The sequence below is a fragment of the Pieris napi genome, chromosome 11, assembly GCF_905475465.1.
Source record: "Pieris napi chromosome 11, ilPieNapi1.2, whole genome shotgun sequence".
In the NCBI taxonomy this organism is placed as follows: Eukaryota; Metazoa; Arthropoda; class Insecta; order Lepidoptera; family Pieridae; genus Pieris; species Pieris napi.
This window is the reverse complement of record NC_062244.1, coordinates 9,022,747-9,034,789: the sequence shown is the minus strand read 5'-3', so window position 1 is coordinate 9,034,789 and position 12,043 is coordinate 9,022,747. Positions and strand designations below refer to the sequence as shown.

General features: G+C 34.3%; 1 protein-coding gene across 10 annotated transcripts in view; it reads right to left on the bottom strand.

Moving 5' to 3' along the window:
• The window catches only part of LOC125054207 (synapse-associated protein of 47 kDa), a 28,016-nt gene extending 16,047 nt beyond the window's left edge, over positions 1-11,969 (bottom strand). For 2 of the 10 annotated variants that reach the window (XM_047655966.1, XM_047655958.1), the window contains exons 1-5: positions 11,571-11,936; positions 10,783-10,995; positions 7,330-7,409; positions 6,688-6,753; positions 3,916-4,037 (exon numbers count right to left, since the gene is read on the bottom strand). In XM_047655966.1, coding sequence (XP_047511922.1) covers positions 3,916-4,037; positions 6,688-6,753; positions 7,330-7,409; positions 10,783-10,995; positions 11,571-11,701 — 612 coding nt within the window. In that variant the 5' untranslated portion in view covers positions 11,702-11,936. Of the gene's footprint in view, positions 1-3,915; positions 4,038-6,687; positions 6,754-7,329; positions 7,410-10,782; positions 10,996-11,570 lie in introns of all 10 variants that reach the window. The other 8 variants (XM_047655967.1, XM_047655968.1, XM_047655960.1 and 5 more) reach the window with 7 other exon arrangements.
• Between the last annotated feature and the right edge of the window lie 74 nt (positions 11,970-12,043).

The following is a 12,043-nucleotide window of genomic DNA, read 5'->3' as shown; positions in this document are numbered from 1 at the left end:
CGTAAATTAATCAATAAAGCTTTTTATAAATTTAACGACTATTTAAATGATCCAAACCCTTGGGATTGATTTGCTCCAGTTCAAATATTTATTACTGCTCTGCCTTACAAACAATTTGTATGAGTCAAAACTTGGCGATTAAAAAGAGTGGCGGAGAATTTCTCGCCACTCTTTTTAATTTCTTAAAATTTCAATTATTCTTGTCCGCTCTACGCTCTTGACTTGCGAACTGGTAAATGTAAAGTTAGAATTTAACATCTTTTCTGTTGACGTTCATAAGTGTACTTGGTTACCTATATGAATAAGGTTATTTTGAGTTAGAGTTTGATTATATGGTTAAATTTGTCAACGACAAAGCCTCAACATTCGTATGTATAGACGATCCATCAGCCAACTCTCTTTAACCTATCAAGGCTTACTTCGATAATGTAGAGGATCTAAAAGGAGCGTTCAAGTATTACGTCACGCAATTTTAATTGACCCCCCCCATGTAACGCGCTGTAACGTTTTTCTGTACCCAAGTATAGTAAAACGTTTCGTGACCACCTATTGACTCTTTATACCTAAAAGTTACCATTATGTGTTATAAATTACTGGAAAGTCGAAATTATATTAACACTAACGCGTAATTCAATCCCTGCCCCGCATCGTAACGTTTTACAAAAGGACCCCCCCCAAATTCGTTACGTAATACTTGAAAGCTCCCTAAATAAAATTCTTGAATTACTCGAGCAATAAAGTCTAATCACTACACATATCTTTGTGAAAGCTTCACCATTACCAAAATTGATAAGAAAAATCTCAATCAATGCGAATAAACGACTAAGTTGAACCGTCATATCGAATAAAAGTAATTAATATCTCGGTAGCGATAGATTTGATAAGTTTTCCACGCGGTTAAAAGCATTTGCTCTTTTATTTATTTTTCTATAAGCGTTAAAACCACCTTCATTTTCAGAGCTGGCAACTTGCCAGACTAGTATAAAATGGCGAAAACATGCCTTCAGCGCTTTCCCATCCTTGAAGAAAATCTTGAGAAATTGAAAATTTATTAATCGCGTACAGCAATATGAGCACTAAAAATAATTTGAAATATTTCCGAGTATACGTCATAGAATAAGAATTTATCGATATAAGGAATTGGAAAATAAGAATAACACAAATATATGTTTAATTAAAGCATCATGAGGAAACTTACATTTAAAAGTACTGTCTTGTGTCTAGCACAGAAGGCAGATCACCTACTTACCTATTAGAAAAATACAAATGATCAGGAAACAGATCCAGAAATCTGAGGCCCAAACCTAAAAAGTCCAACGTTCCGCAACGTTACTTTTTTATTTCCAACAATTTCTATTGTATACCATAGTTCCGGTATAGTTGTTCTAAGCTAAAAATAAAGTATAAAAAATATTTAGGTTTCCCGAAACCGTTAGAAATGGATACGATATGCATAATATTTTTGTTATGAAATGTGGTAATGAAGTTAATGTTACGTATTTAGTACAAGAAATACATACAAACAATGCTTATCTACTATCATTTCCTAGTATAGAATACCAAACTGTCTAGCAACTGTCTGATGTCTTATCACAAACATCAATGAAGATAAATAACGATACAAAGTTGGCAACGTCATTACTGTACTCATAAACAAACGGCATGATTGTAATTTAACTCGAATATTGTGACAAATCTAACAATTTTTTTGTAATAGGGGGCACACGGGCAGGAGGCTCAGCTGATACCGCCGCCAATGGGCACTCACATTGCTAGAAGGCTCGCAAGTGCGTTGCTCTTTGCGCTTATTGGTTCGGAAATACTGCAGTGGGCAAATGGTTCCACATAGTGGTGGTGCGCTGCAAAAACTGCTTTACAAAACACTCAGTTGTGGAACGACGGACGTTGAGGTGATATGGATGGTATTTTGTATTCTGCCTTGATGTCGGATAATGAAACTCTTCTTACGCTTCAATACAATATGCCAATCAATAAATCAATATTTTACCAAATATAAATAAAGCTAGTCAAATTCTAGCATGAAATTACAAAACGACTCCCAAAATCCCAAGTACCCAAAAATCAGCATGTGTCAGGCTGACCTGCTAATTCTCTTCAAAAGAACAGATGTAATCTCAGATCATTGTAGAGCGCTACAAGATTATTTTTAAAATAGCATTCTCCCTGTACGGTTAGAATTGACTGTAATTGATAAACTAAGACGGATTGCCCATCTGTCATTGGACTAACGTCCATTTCATTTTTCATTTTATTTCTCACCGTTACATTGATGGATTCAGCCATCAAAGTGTTACACAAAATAAAGATATCCCCGTTTCGACTTCTATCAAGTTATCGGGAGTTTGTGAACAAAATATTAGATCCTTTGGCCAACTTGCCCAAACTCGTTGACGATCCGAAGTTGTTCCAAGTTTATCGTCCATTTTCCTTTATCAAAGTTATCGGCTTCGCGTCTAATTGGCACGTTTACTCTTACAGTTCACAAAGTCATTACTTTACCTACACTAACATAGGTATAAAATAAAATAGGTATTAAATAAAAACCCGTTAACAATCATCCTTATCTCTCCCTGTAACACTATTAATAAATAAAAATTAATCAGTGGCGCTACAACCTTTTTAGGTCTGGGCCTCAGATTTCTGTCTGTTTCATGGTCATTTGTCTTATCCTCACGAGCTCTTCTTCACCATTCGAGCGAATGTTACATGCGCATATACGCAGAAGTCCATTGGTGCACAGCCGGGGATTGAACGTACGACCTCAGGGATGAGAGTTTTACGCTGAATACAAGGCCAACACTGCTCTTCTCTATTATCTCTAACACCATATAACAGACAAATCGATTTGAATTTTCATTCTCTAATTTGTATAGGATCAAGTTTAATCAAATCATAATATGAGATTTTAGTCACTTTTATAGCTCTCCATAATAATGGCTATGTCAGGAATATAAACGCCATTAGTGTTAACATAAATGACAACTTAATTAGAATGTCGCAAATCCTAAAACCTATACATAAAAATGTCGCGTAATCCCGAGGTCGGTTACGGAAAGGTATCGATCACTCTCCTCTCCGTAAGCCGCGAGTCTTGTGGTACAAAATTGGAATCATTGCCATACTACATTTCCCTCCTACACAATGCCTATGGAATTGAAGTTAATAACGCACTTACATTTATGACGAGAAATATTATACGTGCTATTTGTAATGTCAAAATATTCTTCATGTTGTCTATACTCAGGCTGATTTCTCTTTTCCAAAATATGTCTTTAAAAATAAGGACAATAAACAAACCTTATAATAACGTATATAATCAAAAATTTCTAAAGTCAATATTTCTAATACTCACTGAAAGTTTGGTCGATACCACGCAAAACTCAAATCAAATCCCATAAAAATAGAGTCGAAAATAACTTTTCAATTGCAAACTTTTAAACAGATTAAAGTAAAAGCGCTGGTCCCAAAAGCATAAAACTAATTTCGTTGAAACCATTACCTATTGCGGGTCAAATTGTTATTTATACCCGGGTACGCTGGGTAACCGTTTTTCTGATTGAATTTCGATCCTCCTATCATCCGATTAATGTCCTAGGTTTTGCATTTAAACGGTTTTAGTAAAAATGTTACATTAGAGATATATTTATGTTTTAATTATTCATACCATAATTGAGAAATGGCGTCAGTGAATTAATACAAAAATACTTATCTAGTAGTATATATTTTCTAGTATTTAATTTTTAGTTTAATTCAGTATAGACGAAGACAACCCGCACACCACGATACAATAATTTAGGTCGAAACTGTTTATGTATTTTAAAGACACCACAAATTAAGATACACAACAAATCTTCACTTTTGACAGATGACAACTGTAATCTATTTTGTACTTACGTTTTCTTCAACAGTCTTCTTTATTTTGGCACTCGCCTCGCTGACTTTAGCGCCTGCCTTGTTCACGGCTGAATAGAGGAAGTTCCCAAGGGACTTCGCTCCAGCGACCGCCTTGGTAGTAACTGTAAGTATGAAGAAGTATCCCTGTTTAGTATCTATTCGTCTTACACTACTTGATTCCGGGGTTTGTGTAGATATTATTGCTATTGTAGAATACTATGTAAAGATTTATTTTCAGTAACATATGTATACCTACTATTTAACAAATTATTGTCTACCACTGACTTACTTCTAAGATCGCTAGAATGTTAAAAAGCCTTTTCCATTAATGAACCCGAGATACTTAGACTTGAGAAAGAAATATGTACTTGTTAAGTATTTTCTTTAACTTAATACCAAGCAGGTATATCAAAGTTACAAGTACTCTTAAAGTTATTCAAAGAAGGTATGGGCTTTTAGCCAAGTTTTTTGTAAGCGAAAAGAAAAAGTATGAATTTATAAGTCGAGTTTCGTGGGATGTACATATTAATTAAATTTACTAGACAAGTCTGTTTTTGTCTAGTTCTATGTATTCTCATCTCATTAATTATACATATTATTATTATATACAATACTAGCTGACCGGGCAAACGTCGTTTTGCCATGTATATCATTTATAATAAAAAATAGGGGTTGATCGTAGAGGAGTGAAAGTTAGGGGGTGTATGTATTTTTTAATGCTGTATAATAAAAAAATAAAAACAAAAAAAATATGTAAAAATAAAAAATATATTTTTAGGGGTGGACTACCCTTAACAGTTAGGGGAATGTAAAATAGATGTTGTCCGATTCTCAGACATACCCAATATGCACACAAAATTTCATGAGAATCGGTCAAGCCGTTTCGGAGTTTAACTACAGACACTGCGATAAATAAGAAATTATTGCTAGGACGTCTCCGGATTGGGAGAGGTAGGAGCACGTACTTAATCCTACCTTTAGGTTCTTACGAGTTTGAAACCCAAAGAAAATTTATTATTCAGCAAACAAAGTACAGCATGCATCATTACTTGGCAAACTTATCGACTAGGCCAACATTGGCAGACTAATGAACCCATGTTCGCCAACATTTTGATACAATAGAAATCTTGGCAAACTCGTTAGACTGATTACAAACTACGTTATTTGCCAAATACTTGGCTATGACAAAGCTAACTGTACAAAATCAATAAATGACACAAGATGCGTGACGAGTCTATAAGTCTATGGTATTTTGTCAAACATTATTTGTATTAAAACAAGCGTCATATAAAACCTAACTATGAATTTATCTATGCTCGTGAACGGATGCTGCTTGTGGTGACTGTGGTGATGTTGGTTATTTCGACTATGTGCTAAGCGCGTGCTCCTATTTCACCATGCCTCCTGCTGATAGAGGACAAGTTTTTGTTTTTTTTTTATGTTATTATTATTAATTACTTGATATGTCATGTGGAACATGGTGTAATGGCTGCAGCTCTTTAAAAACGTTGTGTGAAAAAAATGACAATTAAAAAGAGTGGCGGAGAGTTTATTGCCAGTTCTTCTCTCCCGTTCTACGCCCTTGATTTGAGAAGTGGCAGTAAATGTAAAATTAGAAGCATAATATGTATTTTTTTACTGACGAGTCATAAGTGTAAATTATGTTACCTATATGATTAAATGATTTTTTTTCATAGTTTTCTTAAAGATATTTTCATTAATTATCATGACCAAGTATTTAACTAACTTTTTTGCTTGAAACATCTTAGCTTTACTCCTAATCTTACTCCTGCTATCAGATAGTACACTGAAATTATGGTCACAAAAAATTACTACACGCCGAAATAAATAAGGTATCTTTGGAAATGGCCGAAAGACATGGAAAAATAGCGCTGTAGCCTTCAGCACATAGCAACAGAGGGTGAGAGTTTCTCCAATAGATTTCATGTGAATACACAGAAAACATTAAAACATACAAACTTAAAACATGGCTTACGAATAAATAAGCGAGAATAATAGTAAAGTAAAATTGAAATGTATTCATTTTCGCTCGGCTGCTTATTTCATTTTGAAACTTTATTATTTCCATATTAATACTGGCAACTTTAATTATGCACGATTTTATAAATGGTTATTAAATCGCGGAATGGTAGGTACTTTATAAAGTAATGCTGTATTCGCATCACAAAGTATTAATAAGCTTCGAATATGTTTCCATTGCTAAAACAATCATTATTTTGTTACTGACGATATTTTACGTTGTAAATTATTGAATTAAAAGTAATTTCTGCTGTATAGATTGAAACTGCACAAATTCAATTTTTTTATGATTATATAAAATAAAATATGTTTATTATGGAACATAAGATACATGTATCACTTATTCCACGTCATTAAATTTGAATTTGTAGGCATCCCAACTCATCGGCAAAGAAGACAGAGGGTGTAGGCCGAGAGAAAAAGCCGGCGTAAAAAAATCTCGGTACTCTTTTAAAAAACATTCTTCTAAAAATTTCTTTATACATTCTTTTAAATATCTAAATCTTGATTTTCCAAAACAGTGTTAATCTATTACTTATTTATAAATGCAAAAAAATGCTTAAAATAAGACGGTATTAAAATAATAATTTGTTAAATAAAAAGAGCACAATACGACTGTGAATCACTAAAAACGTATCGGACCATGATTTTTACAATTCGGTAAGGCCAAGAAATCAGGGGCGTCAAATATGTTCTTAGATGTAAAAAGGGTGATGAAATGAAAATACTAACATTCCTGCATATTTGATACTTCGATCGCGTCAACTGTGAATATGTTTCTACTGTGCGGACCTGAAAATGTGCACAAACAAACAATACTACAAAAAGCGACTAAAAAAGTAAATTAAAAATACAAAAACATTTAGCACTAATTTAAGGACGAAAATCTATAAAGGACTTGGCTTAGACTTTCAAGAAAATAAAAAACTAGTGGGGCTATGTTTTAGAATCTCAGATTTCTGTATCTGTTTTGCCTTCTGTGCCTGACACGCGCGAGTTTTTCTCTAAGTTTCCTCACGATCGTTTCCTTCACTATACGAAGGAGTGTTAAATGCTCACATAGACAAAGAGTCCATTGGCTCACCCGGATTCGAACCTACGACCTTGGAGATGAGAGTCGCACGCTGACGCCACTAGGCCAACAGAAACATCTACAAAATGGACACATATACTAAACCTTCAATTCAATTTTTTTTTTCTTTTGTTATTGTTATTGATCAAGACCAGTCATTCCACTTATTTAACTGTTTACCTTGAAAAATAATTAAAGACAGTCCAAAACAGATACAGAAAAAGGGATATACAACGAAAAATTAAGCTATCTATTACGTAAAATTGTCAGAAGCTATCTTTTATTACGCGTTTTTGGCTTACCATTCCCGACACCCGCTGGTTGTTCTTCAGTGGGTGTCCCACCAGTAGAGCCTGGTCTACTATCCGCACCACCGGTGGCACTGTATAATAAAAAGACAGTTATTTCACATTTATATGCTTAGGTAGACGTAGGACTATGCTATAATGATAAAGTGTTTTAAAATATTTTATATCTGATTTCCCATACGGAGATTTTAGTCAAAACAGTTATCTTTACTTATGGTAGGGGAGCCCAAGAGGGGATTTCGGGATTTACTAAAGCGCGGCAGATTAATATATAGGGGGATACCTTGTACCCGGTTAAGTACCTCCACAAAATATGAGGCCCATATATAAAGCCGCACGTGAAGGAGACAGGATCAGTTTAGTAAAAAAAAAATTGACCATCAGAAATTCCCGAGCGCGTCAGATTAAGGTAGGGTGAGTTAATTACATCCTAAAAAGTGTATATTCCACTAATCTGACAATTTGAGAGTGACGGAAAAAAAGGGGAGGGCAACAAAGTTGTAAAAAAAAAACGTCATCTCGACATTCTCGAGCGTAGCTAATTTTTTTTTATTTTGAAGGAAATAATTCAAGAATAATGAAAAATATATAATCTGACGATTTCCGCAAGCCGAAATAACAAAAATTCGTCGATAAAGTTAAATGCGTGCAGCTGCGTGATGCCTACATTTCCTTAAACCGATCGGAATCTACTAAACGGCGTTCTAAATATTTCCCTCAAAATTACATTTCCTGTGAATTTGAACCGATTCGGACCGATAGATTTTGAGAAATTTTGAAAAATCTTAAAAAAATAAGAAATATTTTTTTTTAAACTGGTTTCTTTATCGATCAACTTCAAAAACTAATCCGCCTTTGAGCTTGAAAAACCACGTCGATCGCCACCAAGCTGGTCAAAAGCGGTTGATTCGTTCGAGAGATATCGTACACGAAAGAAACCCGAAAAAGTGTTTTTTCGGGATTACTCCGAAATTTGTGGTTCGATCAATTAAAATTGCAAAATTATTTATGAGGATGATAAAACTGCGTCGAATGCCGCCAACCGCGTGAAAATTGCTTGATCCATTCAAAAGTTATTGCGGTTTGAAAATTCCAAAAATAGAGTTCTATGAAACTTCTATCAGACTTTCGAGCTGGGAGAGCTCAAATGCATAGAAATGTTATTTCTTTGAACTCAGCGAGCTCAAAATATCAATTTTAAGCGCCCAGGAATGGAATTAGCGGGAAGTTGCAGGGATGGCCCTTTAGGTGAACCGTTTTTCTATTTTTTTTTTGGCAGATCAGGCGAATCCCTCTAGATAATCGTCAGATTATGAGACAGTACGTTTAGAACATAAAGATGAACCACATATATCTTAATCTGACGCGCTTGAGTATTTCAAAATTGCGATTTTTTTTTGCAAATTAAGAAAATGGCTGTGGGTTTGCGTCCCATCGAAATCGTCAGATTAGTGAATGAGAGCTTTTTTTTGGTGCACTTAACACTCCCTTAGAAAATCTGACGCGCTCGATAAATTTTTTTTTTTTTAATTTTCAACCCTTAAATACAACCACCCGCATCATGCAAACGATCAGATTAACATACGTACATTATTAAAAATACGTAGGGCATAGATGCTATCAATATCTGACGCGCTCGAGGATGTCCATGCAACAGTTTTTTTTTACATATTTAACTATCTATAGCCGCTTCCCCCACCGATGAAAAGGAATTTATCATATAACATTTTTTTCTTCTTTTTATCTAAGCTTTGCATCCCAATAGGTCTCTACGACGCTCGAGTAAATCCCCATTTAGCATCGTGGGCTCCCCTACCATTATTCATTTATATAAACTAAAGACCTGATAACCGAGTCTTGGTATCTCTTTACTATAGCTTCGTGTCTTTTTCTGTATTTCTTCTTTTTCTTGTAGACAGATAACGATAATATATTTAAAATGTAATTCAATTAGGCTTGCGTTGATCACAATAAGCAAATATTAAAAGCTCAATTTGATCACGGTCGCACTGTGGCTAATAATATCCCGCTGGTATAGTTAGCGTAAAGTGCACATAATGAACAGTAGGAGATAAAGGAAGCTCAGCTTTGGGTATACGTAAATATTCTTTTTAAACTAGAAGGTATCATTATATTTTACTGCATTATATAAAGGGTGTCAATCCCTAGTTGAGTACAATTTTCAAAAGCTCTCAGTGGCATTAAGAGGGGGGCAAAGATTCAATATATTTGAATTACTTAAATCTCAGAATAAAGGAAATTTCATCTTTCTTACAGGATAGCCATGTATTTTTATTGAGTAACTAAGTTAATTTAAAACGTATATATATACATTAAATGGCAAGACGTGACAGCGTAAAAGCCAATATAGGAAATTGAAGGTATAAAAACTGTGATCATTACGTCACAGAACAATACGTCATATTGTCTACTTGGCATCTGCATCCACAAATGGCTTTGCCAAAAGTATCATATCTAGGTTGAGCATTCATACACTCAATAGGTTATTCCCTTTTCTGACTTCGTAGGTCAGTGACATATCGTGTGATTATGATATATGCGTCTTCTTCCTTATGAATACGATTTTTTATAAAGACTCTACAATTTAGGGTAAGATTCAGTCGCGTTTCTAATTTTTTTTATTTTATTCATAGCGAAATATGATTGCCGTATGTATCCTCACGGGAGCTAGACAAAGCGCTAGTCTCATTTATAAATGTTACCCTTAGACTTGCACACATGGGAATTTTTTCATTGTTGCATACCATAGATAATACAAGACTAACAATTTTTTTCAGATTTTTATCCTGTACCTTACATAATCCCTTAACTGTTTCCTAAGATTCCAGACATACTGTTAAAACTATATGAATATATAAATAAGATGATATTCTTTGAACAAATCAACAATTTCATAGATTTCTATACTCACTCTACAATGTTTAATAATCTACTATGTTAACAGTTTAAGATCAAGTAAAAAATGAAGTCATAAATGGGGTTTAGGCAGAATAAATGAGTTTACAAGAAGCATAGAGTATAATTTTAATTAATGTATCTTAATTGTATCTCTATAATTTCTGTAGATAAAGTAATATCAAATATTGAACAACTTCTGAGCCCAATTTATGTTAGTTGTATTCATGCATTTATAGTGATGTGATATTCAATTTTTAAAAGTGCAAAAACCTATACTGTCTAAAGTCTATATGAGTGCTTACATAAGCTTAGTGAATGATGTACACTTGAGATTTAGACATGCATTCCAATAATGATAAGACTTTCCATGATTAATAACTTTTATTTCGAGCATCCCATCAGTTTTTTACTAAGATTTAATAAATTTTAATGCTCGAACTAAAATCATTGAAATGATTCAGTTTTTTGAAAGTAACACCAATAAGCTTCATTGACAGCGAAACTCATTCTATCTGCAACCCCTCATACCTAATGTACCTAGAATTGTCATCATCTTCTTTCCCCTCTGGCTTGGGTTCTGCCAATTCAGCAGGTTCTACTGGAGCTACCTCTGGAGCATCAGCTGAGGGTGCTTCAGTCTTTTTTAAACCAGGAATTCCAGGGATTCCAGAGCCAAGCCACCCTGTCATCTGTGACTTTACATTTGTGATGAGGTCCAGTTTGCTTCCACCCTTGGTTGGGCTATGAAAAAAAAAATTAATGTTTGATAAAAAAGTATTCTGTCGAATAACACAAATGGGTTGAGTTAAAAAAAAAAATTATATTTTTTTTTAATTCAACCCATACTAATAATGTTGTGATAATGTTGTGACAACTGTAGTTTGAAATAATGACATAATCTTCCTATTGTATTCAATCCAATGTATTTATTTTTTGTAACAGATTCTCATAAGAAATTATAGGAAAAGAATTATTTTACTCCAAGAACAAAATTGTTAATTATTGTCCCAACAAGGCTATTAAATAGGTACTTAAAGCACCCCAAGACTATTAGATGTGTCCAAATTCATTGACCCCATTACATGGATCAATATTGAACGTATTATGCAACAATGGGAATATCATACACGGAATTTTCAATTACAGGAGGTAATTCCGTAATTTTAATGTACTGCGCAGCTAGCCACCTGAAGCGTTTTTTTCGGTGCTGCAATTTCCTCCTGAATAATTCATCACTTTTAAATTTCCGAAACAATATTTTAAAAATTGAGAAATCAGGTTTAGTCTAATAAAAATATAAACAAAAGAACGTATACCTTTGTTTGTCCCCCTCTGCAGCTGCCTCTCCTGTCGCTTCTTTCGTTGGGGTGGGAACCTCTTCATCTTGAGGGTCGCCCTTAGCTGCTCCCATCCACGAACTGACCTGATTTGTAAGACCTGAAAACATTTTCACTGCCACTAGCTAGCTACACGACACAAGCACTCGATTTTACTACGCTGCAAGAGATTCGCTCATGACACACGCGTCGTCTGCGGAGCGCCCAATGAAAGCGTGATCAGCTGAAAAACTAAATGGAACACCGTAATCGACCAGCTTAAAATGAGGAAGTTTTCATTGCGCATGAAAACTTGCGCACCTTCAGCTTATTTTGTTTGCAAATTTTTACGCAGAAAATATCTGTGGGTAAGTTACAGAATATATTGATTGGTAGACACAGTTGACAGTTTGACATTAATTATACTAAAGAGTGCAGCTATACAATTTAACATTATAATCTATGAGTTCCAT